This window comes from Suillus paluster (genome assembly GCF_016628075.1).
Source record: "Suillus paluster strain FC165 chromosome Unknown EDB91scaffold_99, whole genome shotgun sequence".
Taxonomy (NCBI): domain Eukaryota; kingdom Fungi; phylum Basidiomycota; class Agaricomycetes; order Boletales; family Suillaceae; genus Suillus; species Suillus paluster.
The window spans coordinates 15,287-38,812 of NW_024537659.1; the positions used below are offsets into that span (position 1 = coordinate 15,287).

Here is a 23,526-nt window from a genome sequence, read left to right on the forward strand (position 1 = left end):
GAAGGCTTGAAAATGAGTTGTCCCTTCTAGCACCGGTAAAGTTTCGTCCCCGCAAGAGCGCTAAGATAACAATCACAGACATCGGAGTATGATAGGCTCAGATGCATAAGCAAATATGCTGTGCGCACTACACCAAGACAAAGATTTCGGCTAGTGCCAAAAACACCGCCACACTAGCTCCTTTCATAAGTACTCCAAATCCAACTCCAAATCAAACCAAAGGCGCTTGTTCTTCCACCACCCACGAACGTCACTCACGCAGAGAAAAAGAATTTGAAAGATGTCATTTGCAGGCGTGCGTATCATCTTGATATGAGTCGAGTCGTTGATGGTGATCTTGTTTTGTTTTAGTATGGTGGATATGGTGGACCTGGGGCACATGGAGGACATGGAGGACATAGTGGACATGGAGGACCTGGTGGGTTTAGTAGAGGTCCGGTACCAGCTGGTCCTCCCCCTGGTGGTGATCCCCAGTAAGTCTTTCATCACCTCATCAGTTGTGCATTGTGTGTTGTGCTGATGGATGGGGTGCATAGGTTGTGGTCGTGGTTCGGTGCTGTCGATACCGATCGATCGGGTGCGATCACTGCTATCGAACTTGGTGCGTCTATTCTTCTTCTTCGAGATGGGGATCTTTGCTGATGATTTACGATGGGGGTGATTAGAGAGGGCGTTGATTAATGGAGATTGGACTCGTGAGTCTTAGTTTTAGTCTGTGTTTTTAGAGGGGCTGATGGTGGTGTAGCGTTTGATTTGGATACTGTGAAGCTTTTGATGAGTATGTTTGTGAGTCGTGTTATCGCGTTTCTTTTGGTCGGTTGTTCATCGGCGATAGGACGTCGACCGGAGTGGTACGATTGGGTTCAACGAGGTGAGTACTTTTCCTTCTTATCTGCTCTTTCCATTTATATAAACGGGCGTAGTTTTCTGGACTCTGGAAATACATCAAGGTTCGTACCCTCCCCTCAGCTCCCAACCATACTAACAACAACAACAAAAAAACAGGACTGGCAGAACGTATTCCGCCACTTTGACAGAGACCGCTCAGGCTCCATCGACCGCAACGAGCTCCGCGACGCCCTCCGCCAATTCGGATACAACCTCAGTCCACCCCTCATCGAGCTCGTCCAATCTAAATACGGTACGTCCCTCTCCTCACCCCTCCCTTCCTCGAGTGTACCAGCGTGTTGTAGTGGTGTTACTCCCTCACTTGCTGAAACTATACTAATCCAAGACATCAAAGCTTCCAACGTCACTAGCGCCTACGGCCCTGCTCCTGGGATCACGTTTGATAGGTTCGTGAGGGCTTGTGTGGTGATTAAGCAGTTGAGCGCTGCGTTTGAGGGGTTGGATACGGATAGGGATGGGTGGGTGCAGATTAATTATGATCAGTTTATGCAGACTGTTTTGTCGTTGCCTTGAGGTGGACTTGGATCGGGAAAGGGTCAGCCAGGCGTAGAGTGGAATATGTACTTGTAGCCTGTTGGTAACAGTAACCAGCTGGACGAAATTATGCATATCTGTCTTTTTCTTCTTCTTCTAGGCAGTGGTCAGAGCGTTTTCGGAACTTGGAGGACGTGTCCATGACTGGTGGTTGGATGAGCATGGTGATCAAGTTGATGCAGTAGTCTCCTGAGTAACGGAGACATGATTATAAAGCAAGTCTCCCGAATCGAAGGAATCAGAGTTAACATCGTTTCGATGCTCCCTCCGGGGAAGATTTTCCGAAGAACACAGGCACGCATATCCTGCTCCACCACGTCGGTGTGCGTGCACGGGATGGTTTGCGTTTTTTGTTTCAACTTTCTTCATAATTGACGTCTACACGGTGACCTTGCCGTCGTTATTCGAAATGACTGAGCCTCGGAGGTACCAGATCGACAACAGGTATTAATATTGCTGGAGATCATTATATCGGTTTGTTACTGCTTCCATCGTCCGTTCAAGATGTAATTCTTGATGGCGCGAATGCGATATGGCCGATAATGCACGTCCAATTATTAATATCTCCTTCGCGTTCAAACTCGCTTTGTTGTCTATAGTGATTCCAGATGGTGTTTGCGCATCTCAACATTAATATTAAGTCCTCGGGTAAAGTGTTGAAGTGCCCCAGAACTACCAGATGTCATCCATTTGTATGAAATGTCCTCCAGCGCGACGCGACGGATGATGACAACTCCCGGGCTTATCCCGGGTACATACAAGACCGCGGCGTAGATCCCTGAATAATCAAGACGCCTTGAATGTTCTCGCAGCTTGCCGACGACCAGCACTAGCAGAACAGACTACTGTGTCGGGAGGTTCTGACCTAAGTGATATTGAACTCACAAGATGCACGGATCGGTGACGGAACTTCAAGTTGTACGTCGAATACGTACAGTTACAGAACAAAACTTCTTTGTGCGTTACATGGTCTGTATGCCCGGAGAATAGCTACAGTGGTATAATGTTTCCGGAACTTATGCCCGGAGAATAGCTACAGTGGTATAATGTTTCCAGAACTTATTCATGCGCTACAATAGTCCACAAGCCCAACCCTCCTCCCAATCATAGCAAGCATTAAACGCGCGAGGATGCCCCGATTTAAGGCGAACATCAACTGACGAAAGACGCCCTTCCCCGCTCTCAGTGTACTCCTTTACGGTCTTGTGTACCCAAGGGCCAGACGGCGAGGAAACGGACAGCGTCAGCATCTCAACGTCCGTGTCCTGATACATTGATAACAAAGGGCCTGCGATCGTGATAAACGGGAGGATGGCTGAGACGGTGTGGAGGCTTTGGAAAGAAGCCCATGGAACGACCGTCATCCACTTAGGGAGCGGGTGGTTCCGGCGCTCTGACGCGGGGTAGTAGTAATTTCGGGTGACGAACCAAATGTTGTCGAATTGTGAGAGGAAGGTGAGGTGAGAGATAGCAGCAAGGAAAACGGATCCTTTGGCGGTGCTTGTGAGAGGGTCCCAGCGAGTGATATCCCCCACTAGGGTCAAAGCTTTTGTGCTCCGAGGAGAACATTCGCGGGGGCGATTATTGATGTCAATGTGGGAATCCCATGCGGACTCAAGGCAGCCGGAAAGAAGCCACAGACTTCCAAAGTCAAGTGCAAGGGACGGTGCGGATAGCAGTACTGGACCCAGGACGCTAAAGTCGATGTCAGGCTCAGACTGTGCATGTGGGGAAAGGCTGTTGTGCAATGGAGCTTCGGAGGGAGGTTCGCAGATTTTTCCGATCCAAATCTTGCCTACGCGGGCTGCGTAGTCGAAATGAAGGTCATTTCCTTGTTGGGCGTATGCGTTCTGCAGGCGCAGAGCACGTACGAAGGCCGCCACGTTGCGGTATTCCGGGAGTAATACTGTGTGTAGAAGTTCGGGCAGGACGACGTGTCTTAAAATTCGGGAGACGCGACAGAGTGAGAGCGCGGATGAATAGGGATTTTCGTTACTTTTATCGAAAGTAGGTCTTGCAGCATGTTTAATGATGCAAAGGACAAGCTCGGTCGGAAGATCAAACAACGGGATTTGAGAAGTGGGTTCCATCGAGGGTTAGAAGGATGCTAAGCTGGTTTAACGGTGCATAAGAATTTGTTGAGACGCACCTTATAAATCAATTGATCACAATGATGATCCACATGTGGTCCACGCACGTATGGGACGTACAGTTCCAAACTGCGGTGGTCCAGGATTATTGTTCCTCAATGCGCTTCGCCGCTGTGGCCGTATACCGGTATTACGCTCGAGAAGGTCCAATTGGGCCCATCGATAGGGGGCCTTCTCTTTGTACTGGACATAGGTATCCACAGGCGATAGAGTCTCACAAGCCCTCTGAAACACATGTCCTGTAGTTCTATGCGCCTGGAGTCTTGGACAGTTGTTAACTTTGCGTCATTCACGTGACCTAAGGGTGAACTAATACAGCAAGGTTTGTGCGAAGTCGGCGCTTCCCGAGTAATAGTAGTATTACATATCTCATTAATCCCGTCGTCAACAGGTCTAGCTAGGTGACCATCGCAATGCACGAACACTGGTTGACATTGACGGCAAATGCGAGGACGTTATTATGAAGCTCCGTCGAATACGGTTAGAATCAACTGGATGTTGCTCGACCGTCGATCAGTGAACATCATTCGGATGAGCTTTACATACAATGTATGTATATAAGTTCATGCATGTTCTCCGGAGTCCGCATCAATCCATCTTCCACGTCTCCCTTTTTTCGAATCAAGCATCCCGCCGTGATCAATCACGACTCCACCCTGTAATCTCGAGTTTTTTTGTATAACCCGTTTCAGTATATAATGACCCATAACTGCATTGACTGGGAGGCCACACCACTACGTTTCCTAACGATATCGTATGGAAACAAGAAGGTGGCAACGCAGAAGGGTCCAGCATCTAAAGTTCGCGAATTCAAAGTGCCCTTCATGTTACCCTCTCTCGTGACTTTTTGAACTGAACATTGTTGTGGTCATCAGGCCCTCCAATCATTTGTGCACCGTAAATTTTCTATCAAAGACCGTCCACTCTCATCCGTGCGCTTCCGAACGACCTGCAACCTTAGCTGTACGACATTCGAGGACCACTCCGCCTTTGAGGTTGATGAAGAAGCATGGGAAGAAGAAGGCTTAAGGGACCTTGTCTGCTGTCTGGAGGTGTGGCTGTGCGACTCGGAGGAGGTTTTGCCTGGCCCGTCTTCTGGTGTCGATGGAGAATTGGGCGAGGAGGCATTGAAGCCTGAAGAGGAATCTGAAGATACTCAGGTCCATGAGCAAGTTCGAGTCTCTGGCGAACGGGAAGATATAGAGGGTGAAAGCAACGGTGATGTAGCAGAGGACAAGGACAGTGTCGAGGATGAGGCGGAGGTGGAGCAGGAAGAGGAAGAGCAGGAAGAGGAAAAACAGGAGGAGGAGGAGAAAGAGAGGGAAGAGGAAAGTGCTCTGCGGACTAGGCCATCTGGTCGCCGACAACGGGTCGTTGTGTCTGATGACGAAGATAGTTTGAAGGAGTTTGATCGTGACCTGGCAGCAGACTTGCAGCAGAAAAATAAGGCTGCCGAAGTTGTCGATGGCCCACAGCCATCAGCACCAATCGCTAAGAACCGAGCCGGTTCAACCAGTGCTATTCATGCACAAGACATACAGCGTACCCCTGGTGAGTCACTCGTCTGCTACAACGGTATATGTGATAGCGCAGAATCTATAGATATAGAACGACCAGTCAAGAAGGAAAAGGAACCTCCTCTTGCGCATCGCGTGCGGCAGTCCTCACCTGTTGAAAGCTCTCATGAAGGCCGAGCCCCCTCCGGAGCAGCATCAGGCCGACCTATCAAACAAGAACCAATTATTGCAGCGCGATCAGCGTCTCAGTCTCAAGCCACCCATGCGACTCAGGACTGTACGTTGTTTGCGACTATCAGGGATATCTTCGCCATGATTACTCACGAACATACATAGCCGAATCAGCGCCTGAGCTCACACAGAACAAACTTGTCATTAGCATCCAACACAAACCCTCCGCACAGCATGCACAGTTCAGCACGAAGCCCCATACACGAGTGGGCAGGGTTCTCACCGGGGCATGCAAGAGCTTCCGCTTGGATGTGAACGTGTCAGTCCTTCTGGTGTTTGCGTTGTGCGTCGCTTGCTCATATTTTAACATGCAGAGCACAGCTCTACTTGGTCGTGGTAACGCAAAATGACCAGGGTTTGAAGGAGGAAGATTATTTCTTGTGTGATCGAAACGAGACGGTGGAAACCGCTCTTGTGGGCGTGGATGGGAGGGCAGAGTTTATGATTCGGATGCCTGAAGATCCTGTAGTGTAGGATGGTATATTTTACTAGGTATGTAGTAGATAGTGGAATTCACTGGCGGCTTGCTCATCCTCGGAGACTCAGTAGTCCATCGAAAGATCATCCTAGGAAACCGACAGCTTCTATCTCTATGACATGCTCCGTCTTTGATTTTCCGGAGAAGAGTTCAAGTGCTCTATAACTCTTGTCCTTCCCCATCCTCTAATTTAAATCTCCTCAAACCATCTCGTACCGTCCATGGCACCTCTTCCTCCCAATGGCTGATAACCACCACTGCTTGGTCGGATCCAACACCGCCCTCGCAAAGGTAGCGCCTCGCAGCGCAGACCATATTTTCATCCATACCACTCCAGACTTCGTCCAACAAAACAAGTTGGGGGTGGCTCACAAGCGCCCGCATCAGCAGAACGATACTCTGTTCCCCTGCGGAGAGGTCCACAAAATCGCGTTTCGAAAAAGCTTCGTTCGGTGCCAACAGCTCGTCGCCAGCGGCGAAGCTGTTGGCGTCTGTCTCCCATGACGTCGGACCGAGGCCGTTAAGGACGTCGCGTACGCGTTTCACCCTCCATTGTCTGACTTCGTCGCTGAGGGTGCCCTCCAGACCGTTCCCGACGCCGTCCTTTCCACCAGGAACGAAGCCGCCGTCAAAGCCCGTGCCTACAACGTCGAACACACTGACACCAGCGCGTCTTGGGTATGCGTTTGCAAGCTCCGGTGAGACAACACCGATGAGCGAACGGAGGAGCGGAGTTGGGATACGCTGCCGAGGTCGAGAGAATAGCTCTAAATTCGAACCACCTCGCTGAGTGTAAGACTGGGGATGGTCGCCAGTCAGAAGCGAAAGAAGGGTAGTTTTTCCGGAACCTGGTCGAGAGTAGTCAGAATACTAAACCTTCATTTCCGTAGAGTGTTGACGCACCATTTGCGCCTTGAAGATGCCAACGCTGGCCTTCGCGGATGGTCCAGTTGATATTTTTGAGCACCTATAGATAGCGTCATTCACAGCAAGACAATCAAGGACGGAGGAGTTGCCTTGCGCGTGCCATATGATACGTTTACGCTCTTCATGTCAACTACTGGCTTGCCATGATCAAGGCCAGGCTGAAGATAGGACTGAGTAGTGCTTGCCATTCTATTCTCAGCTTCTTGTACGTGATGATCCGCATGCTTGGACAGGATTTCATCTTTGCTACCTGTCACGATAGTCTCACCCCTCACTAGAGCGACATGTGAAATCCAATCAGGAATGGGGTCTTGCATCCTGAGGCCCATGATGATGCGTGGACTGCGAGACTCATGCAGTGACCGAAGAACATTCAACAAGATTGGGCGGGTATTGACATCGAGGCCGGCTAGATAAAGTATAGCGATTAGATTTGTCGAAGGTAAGTTCGATCACTCACTCAGAGGTTCATCGAGTACGAGGAGCTCTGGTTCAGACAAAATAGCCTTCACAATGCGTGCCCGACGCGTCTGGCCGTTTGATAAAGCGACCAAAGGTAAATCCAACAAAGAGGAAAGACCTAGTCTAGAAGTTAGGCCCTCAAAGATACCTTTCTTTACTTTGTCTTGTGCAATTTCAACCGGAGTTTTCACCCTGCCACCTTTTGGCTGAATGTTTAGAAAGTCGTACTCTCCAAACATGCTTTCCCGAAGGGTGATACGGTCCTCTTCTCTAACTGCACCGTATCGAGACGTGTAGTCATAGAAGGCACCACCTGCTGCACGGGACCGATGAGCGAAGGAAACAAGAGACACACAGGCGTGTGGGTCGCGTGGAGGGTCAGAGAGGAAAGGAAATAGTCCTCCAGGTAAGGGCGGAGGAGGAGTTATGCGTAGGTGACCGAGGAGTGTCTAAAGCGCGGTTTGAACTTGTTAATGCTGACACCTCACAGTACTAGCATGACGCACCTGCAAAAGGGCTGTCTTTTGCTTCGAGCCTGTCCCTATTACAGCCCAGTTTTCACCCTCACCAATGGTCCATTCAACATCACGGAAGACCGGCGCCGCGAAGTTTGGGTTACCAAAGCGATAAATGTTGGACCGTGAAATCTGGACGATAGCTCCGGTATCTACCGCACGATCGCTGTAAAGTCTAACAATGATACCACATCAGGAGGATGCGAACGAAGAACTTACAAGCTCAACTCACCTCGACTTCACTCCAAACCTTTTTGTTGCCAGCCAAGCCACCTTCTTGCTCTCATTTGCGAACATTTCTCACCGACAATCAAGAAGAGGATCGTGCATAAATTACAAGTCAGTATAGATGGTGCAGGAACTCGGGGCCAGCAGCTGCTGGTTGCTAAAAGGATATAGCGGGAATATAGCAGAACGGAATTTGAAATTTGCCTGTTTGACAAGCAAAGAAGCATCCATCTGCTTACTACTTCCGAAGCCATAACCAGCTCCTTGAAACAAGTTACTCTTCACTTAAGTACATATTGACTCAAACGCAGGCGGCCCATCGAAAAGCTATACAATCCATCGCATTCGAGTTCAGTTTAGCATTGAAGTTATGAGCCGTTTTGCTTGAGCGGTTCTCTCGGACCTAGAGTTTGAAAGCGAGGAGGCTACTAGAAGTAGCACAGTATTTCCAAACCCCTCGAAAGACCTCTGCATTGGCTGGTGCAGGTAGAGGTGCTCCCGCAAGAAGTTTCAGATCAATGCGAAGGTCCTTATCCGGTACCTCTTTCAAGGCAGACATCGACGATTTGACTCCTCGTCACCATTGCATTCTTGCAGAAGGTCTGGTTTTTAAAGGAGACTACTAGTGTAAGTGTCTTCTTTACCCGTGGATTCAGAGTTACGGCGTGTTGCATGTGAATTTTCAGTTTACTCTCAATGAGCGGCTGAATGTTCAATCGAGGCAGAGCTCCGTCAGAAGACTTGACCACCGGCCCCAATGCTTTGTGCAGGTTAAACCGCGTAGCATAGTATTATAGTGCAACCAACCCTTAGTGAGACATGAATGAAGCCCATAAAATTACACCTGAAAGCATCAGCAAGAGTCGTTTCTCGATGTCGAGCAGTATCTAATAGTGGTAAAGGCATAGGTCGCCCACGACAAGAGCCGCGAGGAAACCACCTCATTCTCCTTGGATGTGCGCAACTGCCCATCTGAGTAAATATCGAACGCTTAACTAGTACTCTTGTGGCATGTTCCAGTAGTATTGTCATGCTTATTAGGATCAACGTAGGTGTCGAACTTTTCCGAGTATCAGGAACAGACAATTTCGGAAAAGGGTAGTAGCGCTCACGATGCATTCCTCGAAGAGTACACTAGAGTTTATGAGGCCTTCGTACACCTTCTGGGCGACAATTTGTGGCAGATGCACTGATGGAGCATCATGAACAGCGCCCTGTATCACCTGCTTATTCCGAGACGGGTCGTTGACATCTGCAACTGTGGCCTTGAAGCGAGTTGCTTCTCTAACATATGAAGTTCTGAAATCGCGCAAATCTTGATGACACGGAGGATTCTGTGAAACATGTCTAAACCGCACCTTGTCGAGAGTAACTGCAATAACTGCGCATCGATGTTGTTCAACTCATCTCGAACTTCGTCTAGCGAGGAACAACATGTAGTCCCATTGGCATATTTTATAGTTGGCTTGCCCCACGGGATGTTACGATGGTCAGTGGAGGGTGGTATGGAAGGGAGAGGGTCAAAATAACATTTGTCGGACGGGTCGGAGGAAGACGCCACGACAAGGCCAAGGATTTGAAAAGCAACCAGAAAACCTATCATTCTCGCAGTCGCACTATAAGTATGATAGTGGTCCTTTGTAGGTCTGGTGTGGTGGTCCAACTCGGAGCTTTGTTTGGTTCCGACCCATGGCCATTGGGTTCTTGGAATGATTCGGAACGACAGATGACGTGACTCAGTGAGGTAATATAAGCTTCAAGAATCAACTTGAAGTTCGGTAGTCAAACTACCGTGACCATGCAATATGTATACTTGTCTCACTTCTTTTGGGCGGCTGATAGGCAGGCTGCAGTTCGCTATCACTCGACCGACTCAGACAGGTAGCTTGGATGAACCGAAATGAAGTTGAGGGGCTGGGGAAAGAATATGGAGGAAACAAGTGTATAAAGGTGTCGAAGAGTCGAAACACTCACTCTTGCTAACTGTGATCGCACACTACTAGTAACACCCCCAGCTGCGTCGAGCAACAGATGTGCTTCACAATATGGTGGAGTAGCAGGATGGCCGAACAGCACGAGCAGCGAGTGGAAGGGCAAGTTCATACTAGGAGCGACTCGGAGTCTATTACATGTCTTCTTTACCACTGATCGATCACGGGGTAGCGCCGTAGCGGTTAAGTGCTCTGACAGAGCCTGTGGCTTTTCACGGGTAAAATCCACGTACTTCAACCTTTGGGTGAGGCACAACCCAAGGTCATAAATTCTCGGCTGAAAGTCCTCTTTTCTGTTTCTCATCAGTGTCGAGCAGCGTATGCTAAGCGGTTGCGGTCACACAAAGACATGAGTGTCGACGGTACATCGCCTACGAGCATGACAGCCGTGGGGAAGCTGCAAACGCACTGCCCATTTCATTCTCCCTGAGCGTGCGCAAATGCTCATATGCGTATCTCCCTTTCCTGAATTCTGTCCGTCCTATTGATGCTGTATCGCCTGCACAAGTGAAGGGTTTATTGCGGCATATTCCAGCAGTGCCACAATGCTATTTAGAACCAACGTAGGTGTCGAACTGTTCGAGTCATGAACGGACAATTCCGAAGAAGAGGGATGGTGCTCACTATGCATCCCTCGAAGAGTACGCTGGAATTTATGATAGCCTCGTACACCATCTCAGCGACAATTTGTGGCAAATCCACGGCTGGAGCAGCATCCACAGCGCCCTGTATCACCTGCTGATTCCGAGACGGGTCGTTGACATCTGCAATTGTAGCTTTGAAGCGGGTTGCTTCTCTGACGTATGAGGTCCTGAAGCGTACAGATCTCAGTGACACGGAGAATTATCTGAAAGACTTTCAGGACACACCTTGTCGACAGTAGCTGCAATAACTGTGCATCAAGGGTGTTCAACTGCCCTCGAACTTCGTCCAGCGAAGAACAGCATGTCGTGCCATTGGCATATTCTATTGTTGGCTCGCCCCATGGTATGGTACGATTGTCAGTGGAGGGTGGTTTGGAAGGTAGAGGATCGAAATAACATTTGTCGGACGGGCCGGAGGACGCCACAACAAGGCTGATGATTTGAAAAACAAGGAAAAAACCTATCATTTCGGCTTCCTTGTGCAGTACTACCAGTGGGCTTTTGTAGTGGTAGATTTTTCCGCAAGCCTGAGATCCTGCGAGCTCCGTGTGAAGCCCCTTACGCGTTGACATTAATTATCCGTGACCTGTCAGGTACACGGTTTCCCGCAAGTTGCGTTGGCACTGGTTGGTTGGTGGAATAGCCTACACCAGGTTACGTATCAAACTCCAATGAGAACCTAATTTTCAGCCTAATATTAATACACGGTCATGCGTCGAAGGCCCAAGTCAAATTTCTGGTACTTCTCGACAAAAGTCTGCAAGCGAATGCGATCGGTCGAATCGGCCCCCACTAAACTCGCGTAGTACAGGGGCTATATGGACGGGCTGTGACACCAGTTAGACACTACCTGCTCCTTGGCATTCAAACCTCGAATTCCTGCCCAGCATCAAATAGTGCGGCCGAACTCTTGGTGACGACTGCCCACTCCGGCAGGAAAAGGATCACCTCCTCCAACGACGGAATCTTGCCCCCAGTGCGCCCCCCGCCCACCGTAGCACTTTCATACTCTGCCCAACCACAGCTCACACGTCCCTTGGCCTTCTCATCCTCACTTCCTGCGAAATTAATGTCCACTTCAAACTCCTTCTCCCAATCCCGGCTCCACAGCCTTATTTGCTCAAGCCCGTCCTCAGGCACCTCAGAGCCGCCTTGCAGAACTTTTCCGCCATCACCAGAAATGTGGAAGTTTTTGACGCGTCGGCTTGAGAATTGGAGAGTGCAACTTCGGGTGTTCAACCCCTGCACTTTGATGTGCGCACTATTTGATCCCGTGCGCTCGATGGATGTGGTCATCCACTTCCTTTCCTTCTCTAGAGAGGACGCAGGGCCCCGCTCATGAAGATGCTTACCTCCACCTGGAGAGGGCACAAACGCATCTCCAACCTCCCATTTACAAGTCTGCAGGCCGAGCTTGTCTGGAGCCTCCGTACAATTGATGGCCCGGTCAAATGCAGACGGGAAGCGGGGAATTATCACGGTCGATAGGAATTGATGAGGCCCAGTTAGCGCGGTAACGACGCGAGATGTATCTAGGTCCACGCTTTGAGCGAAATAAATCTTGAGCGGCGTTTCTTGTGAGAAAGGAAATGCGAGATAGGTGTAGAGTGTTGAGAGGACGAATATGATAAGAATGATACCGTTCAACCACCGATGCATGTTCATACTAAATGGTGCAAGGGGGAGAACAATGAATAACGCCAGTATCGAGACCGTTCCATAAACTGCGTAGCCCATCAGCTCACCAAGGCCAACGCAATAAGAGACCCATTAAAACACTCACCGCCAAATGGACTTGCCCCATCTGTGAGCGTCTGATTCACCGCGAACAGCACAATGACCGCAATATGGGACGCTAGGATCACCGGCAACGGAACAACAAGCAATAGCTGGACAATCCACCAGCCAATAGCGCCCTGCTCCTCACCTGATGGAGTAGGCTCACCACGCTGAGCTATGAGAGGTGTGATTTCGGTTGGCTCGGTTTCCTCAATGACGCCCACGCCCTGGTGCCCGTTCTCGGCGTCCTGGTGGCCATTCTCGGCGGTGCCCACGGCATCGTAGCGGACACCTCTCACATAACGCGGCTGCCTTTCACCATCGGTAATTTCTTCCTCGTCTTCGTACCCCCGTGCGCCAGTCATGCCTTCAACACACGCAAACACGGCTCCAAGAAGAACCACCACGTTCCACGCAGTTATGAAATATGTTCCCCCCAGTGTGACAGCTGATGTTGCATATACAAGCAGCGCCCATGTCAGAACATACTGATGAAGGAGGACTGACAGCTTTTGCTGTTCGGGAGCAGGGACAACACCATGTTTCGTTAGTGGGAAAGTGAGAGCGAGGACTGTCGTGAGATAAGCTAGCGACAGGGCAGACACAAACACGAGCCAAGGGTAAGTGTGAATGACCTGACAATTGATTAGTTTGTGCGTGCAGAGAACAGTGAGCTAGACACTCACGAATGGGTTGAGCTTTGCATATCCGACCACCAAAAGCATCTGAAAGCCGACACCAAGCAACAAAGCAATCCAGAATTTGGACCAGCCCCAAAAGCCTTTTAGGAAATATTTTATTTCCGCCGACGTACGCGCCATCAAGCTCGCGCGGTGTACATCGCCATTTTGAGTGCGGTAGTATCCAGAACGAATGCGAGACGTAACTCTGATGATATGCTCGAAGTAGACCAACATTAGGAGAACAATAGGTCCGACGGTAAGCAGGACGATATTCACGATCCGTAGAGTTTTGAGTGTGAACACAATCATTATCGTACCAAAGACTGATGAAAAGAAAAGTTGTAGATTGCGACCAGGGCAGCATAGCAAGAAAAGAACTCACGGTCAAAATACACAGGCTCACTTCCTTGTCCGACGGACTCGCTCCTCGTTTCTCCCTTAATGTCGTTTGCGAGGACGAGACTGGACGACAGTGTTCCCTCCATCATTGCCCATAACGCGTTCTTGCTCTCGTCACTCGTCATACCAGGGATAGAGTCGTACTTCGTATGGTACCTGCTCCTGCCGCGGTAGAAAGCAAAGTCAAGTCCCTTGAGGCCAGCTTGCTCGTAAACTGAGTAGTCTGTACCACTGCGGATAACACCGCGCGCAAATGCGTCGCCAGTGATGACATTTGCGTGTGGACGAGAAGTGCTCCACGATGCCAGAGGAGCGCGAGAAGTCACTCGGAAAAGTAGTGGCCGTCTTGAGGATTGTTCCAGTCAGAAAAGTGATACAGAACTGTTGCTTCGAATGGCTCACCCTCCCGCAGCAGCACCTTCGAGGTTTAAGAAAGTATCACTGATCTTGGCCCACGGATGCTCCATGAATCTGACGAGCCAGTTTAGTGAGTGCAAGACCAAGGCAGAATTACAGCGTACACATTTGCTCCATTTAAGCCGTCCTCTTCGCCATTATTGATGTTGAAAACTACCGTTCGTCTCGGCCTGTTCTCCGCAAAATACTTGACCATGCTCAAGAGTGTCACCACGCCCATACCGTCATCAGTCGCGCCGGGAGCGGTGCTGACGGAGTCCCAGTGCGCACTTAGCAATAGTCCACCGGATTCTTGGTACTCTTTATCGCTCCCCTCGATCTTGACCAATACATTGTCAGACTCGTAGTATACCGCATACGGATTGGTCGAAAGGAGTCCTGAAGCCCAGGACGCATTTGAAGAGAGGTCGAAATCCACCGAGACATGGTCATAGGAAGAAGAGATGTCCTTCACACGGTTCAGGATGTAGGACCGAACTAAAACATTGGCGTGCGAGTTGAAGGGATGCGGGCGAGCGGCAACCTGAAAGAAAACTGAATTGAACTGATTGCATATCCATGAAAACCACGCACCTCATGCAAGTCTCTGTATGCCTGCTGAAAATCCAAGCCCCGTGTGTGCTTGGGCACAGAGGGAAGGTGGTCGGTGACCAGCAGGGTGCTGAATACTACCGCATAGATGACCACTATGAAGATAGTAGTGGGAACGGTGCGAAACGCGAGCACAGCTGATAGCCCGCTAAGAAACCCCATGTGTCTTTCACCTTGAACCTCGACAAGTCAATGCAGAGATAAGTCGCAAACCTGTTATTCGGCTACCAGTAGCTAATTATAACAAGTTGAATGACGAATGCGGGGTAAATATTGATCAATAGTTGTCACACGTAATAGTACATGGTAGAAAGCAACGTTACAAGAAGACCTATCAACATCATTCGTACTAGAACAAGCGAAGCAGGCTATTCAAGGTTACACAGGGCTAATTGATGCCAGGCATCGCATCCTTGAGGTGCTCTTTCTTTAGACATCGCGCAACCACACCACATGTCCTGCATTGCCGTTCCTTCGGCTCGAATGCATCTTCACTGTATCCACTGCCCGCCATCTCGGGGTGTCTGTCACCATGGTATGGCTTACGACCATCACCGTCAAGGTAACAGGGCGGCGATAAGCAGTAGCTTACGCCAAAGTTCGCCTTCGGACAGCGGCAAGTGCCTGATGGGCGATCAAAGTATGGAACACCTGGGTTCACAGATTCAGCAATAAATCATGGCGATGGAAGTCATAAAACATACCTTGCATCTCTGGCTGCGTACAATCTTCGCAAATGGTGTAATCACACGTTGTGCACCGTTTGAAGGCATCTCCCACATCTCTCACATCGTCCTCCTCATCCTCATCCTCATCTGGAGGAGTACCTCGGAATCGCGAAAAGCAACCATCGCATTTTGACGCGGGAATCGGATTCCGCCGGCGCTCTTCCCAAGCCAGTTGTTCAATCCTATCGATGGTTCCCATTGTCGACCCTGGCCCACCCCATTTTTTCATCAGTTTGTCTACCTTGTGTAGGATGGCCGGCTTGATGCAGACGCTGCGTTTGTGCACCTTCCAGTCAACTTTCTGGCACTCCGCACTGGAGAGAACCAATATGTTAGACTACGAGTCTAATAAGTGCTGATGCCTATCACGTACGAGCAGTAGCTGTCCCAACCACCAAAAGTAAGATCAGAGGATTTTATCTTAGGGATTAGTTTGTACTCACATGGTTTTCTGACATTTTGAGCATTGTAGGGGCTTTTCACACTCGATCTTGCATACACTGCAATGGCGCATGATGGCAAGTGAAAAAAGGGTAACGAGCAGCAGGCTCGGTGTCAAAGCCTTAAAGCAATGGAATTCTGGGTTGTTCGGCAGCAGCAGCGCCGCGTGCTGATGCATGATGGGCCGGGCCCTGAGGCTCATGATTTTTTATGTCACTGGTGACCAAAGCGGGGCATCTCCTCCTTCATTAATATTGCAGATCAATATCAACTGGCCTTTATCAGAACGAATGACCATCTTCCTTCTTCTAGAGACAAAATCCTTTGGACCTTGCAGGGCACTGTCGTCTCCGTTCCACCTGGGAGTTCGATATATCAAATCTTCAAATCCCGACAAAAGTCACCCAGGTTCTTGTAAATGTCGTCCTTGACGACAACCGAGGCCTGTTACATTGCCTGCAAGGTGCGCTCAAAGTGCGCATTATGTAGGCCACGACTCATGCTGGCAGAGTCCAGACACAACAGTGCAGAACAGGCAGTTCAACTGACTGGCTTAGAAGACCAGACTTGTACCTCCTCGTGCTTGACTTGGTTTTCTATTTCAGAGTGGCAATCATGAGTTTGGAGCTGTCGTTCATCCGCGTACGTCTGATGCCACGGCTATCTTGCTTTTGTGTGGTAGACTAGAAGAGACTATGTTAATCGTTGTTCCCGTTTGGACTGTTCAACTGCTGCTTGTGTGTGATCCGAACAGGAGTACAGAGAAAACATGGTGGGGGGCGGCTCGTGCAATCGTAGTACTTGAGTCATCAGGGAAGTCATGTACATGACTGTTGGCGTTCGGGTCGTGATAACCGGGTACGGTGATATTGGATCGTGTTATGTACTGCTCGTAGGGCATTACGAAGAGGATGCGTAAATTAGTAATTGAGCCATTGCGGGGAATACGAAAGGGCGTTAATGGTGCAGGTCAGAGAAGTACAAGTGCGTGATGAATAATTCCGACATCTGATTTGAAGGAAATTATACAGTATCTGTGTATGGATATATGACGTGAGGGTAAGAATGATAACTGCTCGGAGTTCTCTGGTATTCAAAACAAAACACATACGTCTACGAAATTTCTATGGTCCTGATGCCCATCGTGTCGTGAACAGAAGCGATGTCCTTGACTTGTGCAAGGATATCACGATCCGAAGCGATTCTCTTGAATTCTCCAGAGTGTTGCCGCATTAACAAAAATGCGGCAAAAGGCTGCGCAAGGCGAACCATTAATCGTAATGCTCGCGAGTGAAACTCCGAATAAACTGGATCATTTTCTGCAGAGGGCCGATCGTGCAACAAAGATCGCACGGACCAATCTGTCACGCTCCGCGTGTCGTCTGCAGCATCAGGCAGCTCAAGCAGGTGACGACTCCATGGACGGACAAGCAAAAACGTTAGCCCGGTGCGCAGTGGCCTGACCCGCGAGAATGGGATGAACTTGTGTTTCGTAGTGATCTGCAGGTCATGGAGCCCGTCCGCCTTGATTGCATACGTATATGTCTCCTGGTCTGGACCAGAGCTCCGCCTGGCTTCTGTGACTGGGAATACAATGCAAGGTAAATGTAACCGGCGGTGGGAGAAACGGGGTGCACTCAGGTAGTCGAGTGTCTGATACAATCTCGAAGTTGATTCTAGAGCCACAGCATCTCGCAGAGCGGAAACAAATAATTGAATCTGATCTTCGGATAGAGATGGCTCCACACATGGCGGAGCTTCGTATGAGGAGATGTCAGCTGGCAGACAACTGTTGAACTCGGAAGGTTTCCCGACCCAGTCCAAGGCAGTAATGTCACCAGACTGAGCTATGATTTCCTGTAGGAGTCGCCCGAGCGCATTATGTTTTTTTTCACCGTAAAGGATAGGGAGTTGGACGCCGAAGATGCCAAATAATGAGTATGCAGTGTCTTCCGGCACGGTGGTGACACGCGTTGATGCCCATTGGAGTTTCTCTCGGGCGTCTCTCATCCCTGGTTGGAAGGCGACAAGGGCACGTGCATCTATGCCCGTCGCATCCTCCAACTCGCCCATGATCTTGACAGACTCCTTGTGGTTGGGGGAATCGTCGCCGAGATATGGAGTCCAATCCTGTTGGTAGAAGCGAATGACTTTAGGAGCGAGGAATTCGGGGACAGTCCATCCTCGAGTGTTCCAAGCGCTCTTCGCCAGCGCGCCCGACTTGGACGAAGGCGGAACATCCGCCAGGTAGACAACCGTGAGCGCTGAATGGTGATACCAGGTGAACATGGAATTCAGCGATTTTTGGAGCTCGACGCTGTTCTTCTGGTCGATGCAACATGTATCAACCCACGCCCAGTGATACCCCGCATCACGAGCGGTTTTGCAGAATAACTGCAACTTCGCGATACTACCACCTGACGTCAACTTGTACACGACCCTGTCCTGGATGTCGTGCAGCAGCGGCTCTGTCCCCTCCCACCTATGTGATAGCATGACGCAACCGAAGTACGCAACCACCGCTTCTGCGATGCGTTTCAGGGGTGGATGCTTCATAGTCAATAACAGGAGCTCCTTGTATCCTGTGCTGGCTTCGAACATACGTATCTGCACTTCTCGGGCACATAATAGCCCAGTAGCAGTGTTCAGTAGACGAAGCGGGGCGGTCTCAAGGTGAACGTTAATGACCTTTCGAATGACACCTTCTGCTTCAGAGACGCCGACATACTGCTCGCGCAGCTCTGAGGAGGCAGTTAAGCAACTTTATTGGCACTTAGGACTTAGGACTTACTTCGTATTTGCGTGTCGGCAGCGCTGTTCAATTTTGAGATCTCTTGTGTGAATAACTCTTCGGCGGTAGACGAGTCCCCCGCGATGAATGCACTGTTGCGGGTGTCCGTGTTGACGGCAAGTATCTGCGACACGAAGCATGCTCGAATTGCATTGTCAGAGTAAAGGATGAAAACATGCCTCTGAATCGGCGACTTGAGCCTTGGAAACAAAAGACGCGAGATGAGATGGTGAATGGGTAGAAAATAAACGAGACAGTACCTTTGATGCTGGTTTCTTGGGAGCTTCCTCGAGCCAAGCGTCCTTGGGTACTGCCCACTCTGAAATCATTTTATCATAACCTCCGCTGAGGATGTGCAAGCCGTCCATGGAGAAAGTGACGCATTCCGCCCAACCTGAGTGCTGGAAGATGGCGATGGTTTGTCGATCTGAGAGCCGCCAGAGACGGACATGGTTGTCATCAGATGCGGAAGCGACGTGGGTGCCCGCAGGATGGATGGCAATGAAGTAGATACAGCTAGTGTGGCCCGTCCAGGGACTACCGACCTGCTTCCAAGTGGATGAATCCCACTCTCGTATAGTGGAATCCCTTTCATCGCCCCCTGAGAGAAGGCGTGTACCATCGAGCGTCCATGCGAGTGAGTAGTTCCATCGTGTGTGACCCTTGAAGATTGCGACGCGTTCCCCGGTCGTACCTGAATTATAAATTTCGATCTTGCTGAATGTTGCGACGGCAAGAAGTTCGCCCGACGGCGAGTACTGAACACACTTGACCTGATCAAGACACTTGATTGGAATTTCTTGCATCTGCCAGGTTTTCGTACTCCACAGCCGCGTCGTTTTGTCTGTTGAACCAGTGGCAAGCATGGTCCCATCGGGAGAAAAGTCTAACCCATATATCCGATTACCACCGGAATGGGCTTTGATAGGTTGGGTGAGAGGTTCCCCGGTTTCCCCGTGCCAAGTGATGACCTCTCCCTCCCCATCACCGCTTGCTATGACTCGCCCATCTCGTGATATCGCCAATGTCCACACCTCACTGCGATGCCCCTCCATCTTCTTCAACAAAACACCTGTCTTCAAGTCCCAGATATAAAGCCTTTTGTCTCTTGAGCCAGTAACCATACGTCGTCTATCAGGGGAAACTACTACAGCACTTACGGAGCTTGTATGATCTTTGAAAACTCGAAGGGGTGTGGTGCTTGGAATCAGCTGCGACATTTTACTGGAGGTTGGTGGTGTTGAACGCGGTTGAGGTAGACTTGGGGTGGAGGGTTTGTGGGTTTCTTCCTGCTTGCTGTGCGTGTGCTGTATGTTTCATGCATCTTCACTGTATTGACTTGCCTCGTGTTTCCATAGACGCCCAGGGAATAATGTGAGAGTTTGCCTCTATTACAGCCATTTGCAGAACGCTAGGCCAAAAAGAAATTCACTACATATATTCGGCAATAAGTCGGGACAGCAAACTTTTAACTTCCTACGGACAATCTCGATCTACAACTCGGATCCGGGATGGGACGATACATATCCAAGGAACGAAAGCAAGTTGCTCTACAAATGAGCTTGCTAAATGTCAAAGACCCAACGATTCACTGGGATTAGTGAGCGATCATTGTGATATCTTCGGAAGATGTATCGATATCTGATTGGAGAATAGAAGTTAAAATACCGCTGTGTATGTAGTGAATTTTTTTTGGCCTAGCGTTCTGCAAATGGCTGTAAGGCTACAGCAAGAATACTTCCAAGTTCCCGTTGTCATGCGTCTTCCTCGAAGGTATCACACCGGCATGATTTCTGCACATCGGTTCTACGTGTATCTCCACACATTCCAAAATGTGTTCCCCTCCCATTCAGTTATGATAAGTGCAGTCGGTACCTCTCTGCTCTCGAATCGGCTGATAGTGCATAATGGGATGACCGCCATTAATGTCTTGTACTGGTTATTTTCCTACACCGCTGCCCTCACTCAAGGATGTGTAAATGCGATCATTCTTTCTTGTCTTCACGGACTTCCGCTTGGTGTTGTATCAGATCAGAAAACCAGAGAAGAACGTTTGACGGTTTACGACGAACCCTATCACATGCGTTGACAACCCTCGAGGGTCTGCGACTCCACTTTCTGTCTCACTGAGTCACAGCTGACTCATTGCCTTTCGCTGGAAAGCAGTCGCCACAGTACGATCTCGTAAATAACTCTCGGGGACACGCTGGCTTCTGGAAATACGCAATGTGCGTACAACATGTCTTCCGAATCTCCTAACAGTGTATCTCATGACGGATGCTGTTCTGCCTGTTTTTCAAGGTCTTCAAAAGTATCGAGGTAACATCTCTAGCTGAGTTGATTCTCGTCGCTGAAGCGACTAAGCCAGCGTTCGCGAGAATTGCCAGAAGACGGGGTTGGCTCGAGACTACCTATTCTTGCCGAGCAGTGATCGAGCTCGGCCTTCAGGTGAGGTAAATGCACGTACCTTGTTCTTTTCAAGGATTTAAGGTCACTTGCGACTTTTGTACTTAGCACCCTGTCATATCACCCCAAGCTTGCTCGGTTCGCTCGGCTACTCGCGGCTGCATTCACAGGGTCCTTGAGGTCCAAGGTCAGACCTGCCAAGATTAAGCATCATAATAACTCCCTCGTTTGAACGCGTCCATTCACTGATCACGCACATGCGATCGAAGTTAATTGGCATTGGCTCGGTTAGATGGATCTTGATTTGGGCGGATGATGGTGCGTGTGATGACGATGTCATCGCTGTCGTAGACATCGATTTCTTGAATGTGGGATGGAGTCAACATCTGGTATAGGACGCGCACTAGGGTACAGTTTAAAAATCATTGTTTTTGACAGCGGTTGAACATTCTAATAACACGGTTGAGAGTCGTAGTCTAAGGCCTGTTGAATATCGTGAAACAATGTGTGTCCGAATAAACTTACTACACCTCAAAAATTCGCGACCGAGAACATCAACTGCCTTGCCACCACCACCCTTATCTTTGACGCTCCCTGCACCACCGGCGTTGTTGACGGGTTAAGACGTCAGCTCGAGGCCTATTGAGGCAACAAGCGGCTATCCGATGCCCTCCTCAATACAAGAACTCTCTTGTATGGTGGAACGTGTTTCTGCCCATGACTATGTTGGAGGGCTGGCCGTTGAACGTTGATGGACCACACATGTATGCATTGCGAATCAGCAATTGTTTCAGCAAGGCTCCGATGTGAAGGAGGACCAATACATTCATATGCTGCGAACAGATCAGCAATTTCTTCGGTTAGCAAGCTCCCACTCGAAAGGATCAACGCACTCACTCGCTACAAACGGATGAGCAATGACTTAGGTTAGCAAGGCTCGGGCTCGACCAACATACTTACATGTGAATGGATTGGTAATGTCTTCGGTCAGCAAGACTCGAACTTGAACGAGGATCAACTCACATTCTACCAACAGATCCGCCAAGTCTCCGATCAGCGAGAATCGAGCTCGAGGGAGGATCAAGATATGTGCGCGTGCGACGAGGGCGTGGCAGCAACCTGATTGGGAGTAAGTTTTGAAGTAGGATGGTTTGAAGGCGAGGGCTCGTGGGAACGAGGAGGGTTCGAGAGAAATATGAGGACCACATTTCTTGGTCCAGAAGTCAGTTAGAAACGCGGGAATGGGTATTCAGAGAATGGAGGAGCAGGTCGGTTGTCTGGAACATGGTATGTATTGACACAGTGATACATGGTCATAATAAAACTACATCGATGAACAAGCGCAGCGCAACAGCATGGCCCTCTCAATCATCGACATCCCACTTGGGAATTGGCAACCGGCGAGGCAGTTTCCTCCAACCCTTGGCTGGTTCAGAGACCTCGGGAACAGTCTTTACGATTACTGACTGCCCTGGTTCGCAATCAAACGACTGGGATGAAGGACTCGAGCTGCTAGAGGTGAGCTCTCGTAGCACTGGTGGGGTAGCCGGTAGGGAAGGTATTCCTGACTCCACAGCCGAGCGCTGAGCAGCACGTTGCTTGCCAGATCGAAGGGAGTTTTTCAAAGCATTGACAAAGAAGGAAGGGGATAGAGGTAACGGTGAAGACACCAACACGTCATTTTGCAGCTGGGCTCTGTCGTATGACCGTAAATATAAGCACAAGTAACCATGAAATAGTGATATGCACCGTTGGACCAGGCTGTCCTTGAAGACTAGTACGCTTCTTAGGGAACGACGGACACTTCACCTTCAAGCGCAATCGATTGAGGGGGCGAGGAGCTGGACGAAGGATGTATTCATCGGTGAGAGAAACGTCACCGAAAGCAGTGAAGGTCTGCCCGTCGTGTTCTGAGTCTGTGGTACTGGTGGTGGCATCGGATTCGACGCCAACATCTGCAAAGAGGCCAGTGAGGCGGTGGAGGCTCACGTGTGGTGCGGTAGAGTTAGGCTACACAAGTTGTCAGTGGACTCAAGACCGAGGAGAAGAGGAGTATACTCACCATTGATAATGATTACTTTGGAGTGGAGATGCTCATCTGCCAGGAAAATGAGCGCATTTATACTGGGCATATCGAGCGTCCACAGGTGAAACTGTGTACCTGACTGGCCGCGGAAACCACTGAACACAATAGTCATCTCTAAAAATCCAGCGGCACATTGCCTGTTCATGTCAAAGCAAAGGCTCAAGCGCTCAAGCATGAAGCAACACAGAAGTGGACTGAACGCGTAAACAAGCATCAACAACGCGGTCGGGCCAACCTTGTCCGAAAGCATGTGTGGTCTTCCTTCCCTCGCACAAAACCACTCGAGAGCCTATGCATAGACCTTTCATATGACGTTTGTATGTATGTGAGCCCATCTCACCCATCACACGCCAATTTACATTCCACAGGGACATCCATCCATTGGCCACCCTATCTCACGTCGATTTTGAAAATATTCTCTGCTTATCGTGTCTCTACTGGTGTGTCCACGCCTTCATATAGTCGCTCAGTTTCGACTCGCCGTCCTGTATAGATGGTTCCGCAACGACAGAGATACTTATATTTGGAGAGACGCATTTGTCATCCACTCCAGCGACATTCCTAACCATTCGCGTAGCACGCATCACCCTCGCTTCTCGTGGCCCCAGCCCAGACAATC

At 49.7% G+C, this 23,526-nt stretch overlaps 10 protein-coding genes across 10 annotated transcripts; 3 read left to right on the forward strand and 7 right to left on the reverse strand.

The window, feature by feature from the left end:
- Nucleotides 1–536: 536 nt before the first annotated feature.
- EDB91DRAFT_1165072 (uncharacterized protein) lies at nt 537–1,537 on the forward strand. The gene is made up of 7 exons (XM_041319950.1): nt 537–601; nt 666–695; nt 746–786; nt 836–871; nt 924–950; nt 1,006–1,141; nt 1,244–1,537. The coding sequence occupies exons 3-7, from the start codon at nt 775–777 to the stop codon at nt 1,420–1,422; spliced, it is 390 nt and encodes a 129-aa protein (XP_041171577.1). The 5' UTR covers nt 537–601; nt 666–695; nt 746–774; the 3' UTR covers nt 1,423–1,537.
- Nucleotides 1,538–2,513: 976 nt separating this feature from the next.
- Nucleotides 2,514–3,533, reverse strand: EDB91DRAFT_1339542 (uncharacterized protein; the record flags this gene model as incomplete). Its single annotated transcript, XM_041325672.1, has 1 exon — nt 2,514–3,533. One exon carries the CDS (start codon nt 3,531–3,533, stop codon nt 2,514–2,516), a length of 1,020 nt encoding a protein of 339 aa, XP_041171578.1.
- Nucleotides 3,534–3,969: 436 nt separating this feature from the next.
- Nucleotides 3,970–5,833, forward strand: EDB91DRAFT_1165079 (uncharacterized protein). Its single transcript, XM_041319951.1, has 4 exons — nt 3,970–4,408; nt 4,469–5,144; nt 5,187–5,600; nt 5,656–5,833. Exons 1-3 carry the CDS (start codon nt 4,292–4,294, stop codon nt 5,444–5,446), a joined length of 1,053 nt encoding a protein of 350 aa, XP_041171579.1. The 5' UTR covers nt 3,970–4,291; the 3' UTR covers nt 5,447–5,600; nt 5,656–5,833.
- A 145-nt stretch (nt 5,834–5,978) lies between these two features.
- Nucleotides 5,979–8,020, reverse strand: EDB91DRAFT_1254072 (P-loop containing nucleoside triphosphate hydrolase protein; the record flags this gene model as incomplete). The annotated part of the gene is made up of 6 exons (XM_041323749.1): nt 5,979–6,667; nt 6,723–6,786; nt 6,815–7,155; nt 7,207–7,657; nt 7,715–7,898; nt 7,956–8,020. 6 exons carry the CDS (start codon nt 8,018–8,020, stop codon nt 5,979–5,981), a joined length of 1,794 nt encoding a protein of 597 aa, XP_041171580.1.
- A 671-nt stretch (nt 8,021–8,691) lies between these two features.
- Nucleotides 8,692–9,682, reverse strand: EDB91DRAFT_898941 (chorismate mutase). Its single transcript, XM_041328777.1, has 3 exons — nt 9,310–9,682; nt 9,064–9,250; nt 8,692–9,011 (listed from the first exon to the last, which is right to left on the reverse strand). The coding sequence occupies exons 1-3, from the start codon at nt 9,552–9,554 to the stop codon at nt 8,943–8,945; spliced, it is 501 nt and encodes a 166-aa protein (XP_041171581.1). The 5' UTR covers nt 9,555–9,682; the 3' UTR covers nt 8,692–8,942.
- Nucleotides 9,683–11,304: 1,622 nt separating this feature from the next.
- Nucleotides 11,305–14,617, reverse strand: EDB91DRAFT_1316382 (uncharacterized protein; the record flags this gene model as incomplete). The annotated part of the gene is made up of 7 exons (XM_041325190.1): nt 11,305–12,310; nt 12,370–13,000; nt 13,052–13,371; nt 13,431–13,792; nt 13,850–13,918; nt 13,969–14,387; nt 14,438–14,617. The coding sequence occupies 7 exons, from the start codon at nt 14,615–14,617 to the stop codon at nt 11,451–11,453; spliced, it is 2,841 nt and encodes a 946-aa protein (XP_041171582.1). The 3' UTR covers nt 11,305–11,450.
- Nucleotides 14,618–14,678: 61 nt separating this feature from the next.
- EDB91DRAFT_1165099 (uncharacterized protein) lies at nt 14,679–15,727 on the reverse strand. Its single transcript, XM_041319952.1, has 4 exons — nt 15,627–15,727; nt 15,557–15,565; nt 15,160–15,497; nt 14,679–15,106 (listed from the first exon to the last, which is right to left on the reverse strand). The coding sequence occupies exons 1-4, from the start codon at nt 15,695–15,697 to the stop codon at nt 14,844–14,846; spliced, it is 681 nt and encodes a 226-aa protein (XP_041171583.1). The 5' UTR covers nt 15,698–15,727; the 3' UTR covers nt 14,679–14,843.
- A 641-nt stretch (nt 15,728–16,368) lies between these two features.
- EDB91DRAFT_899040 (uncharacterized protein) lies at nt 16,369–18,422 on the reverse strand. Its single transcript, XM_041328778.1, has 3 exons — nt 18,416–18,422; nt 16,736–18,365; nt 16,369–16,658 (listed from the first exon to the last, which is right to left on the reverse strand). Exon 2 carries the CDS (start codon nt 18,223–18,225, stop codon nt 16,738–16,740), a length of 1,488 nt encoding a protein of 495 aa, XP_041171584.1. The 5' UTR covers nt 18,226–18,365; nt 18,416–18,422; the 3' UTR covers nt 16,369–16,658; nt 16,736–16,737.
- A 1,704-nt stretch (nt 18,423–20,126) lies between these two features.
- On the forward strand, nt 20,127–21,216 carry EDB91DRAFT_1086579 (uncharacterized protein; the record flags this gene model as incomplete). The annotated part of the gene is made up of 5 exons (XM_041316067.1): nt 20,127–20,390; nt 20,717–20,863; nt 20,898–21,008; nt 21,091–21,139; nt 21,173–21,216. The coding sequence occupies 5 exons, from the start codon at nt 20,127–20,129 to the stop codon at nt 21,214–21,216; spliced, it is 615 nt and encodes a 204-aa protein (XP_041171585.1).
- An 880-nt stretch (nt 21,217–22,096) lies between these two features.
- Nucleotides 22,097–23,157, reverse strand: EDB91DRAFT_1350413 (uncharacterized protein; the record flags this gene model as incomplete). The annotated part of the gene is made up of 3 exons (XM_041326061.1): nt 22,097–22,509; nt 22,571–22,831; nt 22,900–23,157. 3 exons carry the CDS (start codon nt 23,155–23,157, stop codon nt 22,186–22,188), a joined length of 843 nt encoding a protein of 280 aa, XP_041171586.1. The 3' UTR covers nt 22,097–22,185.
- Nucleotides 23,158–23,526: the final 369 nt, after the last annotated feature.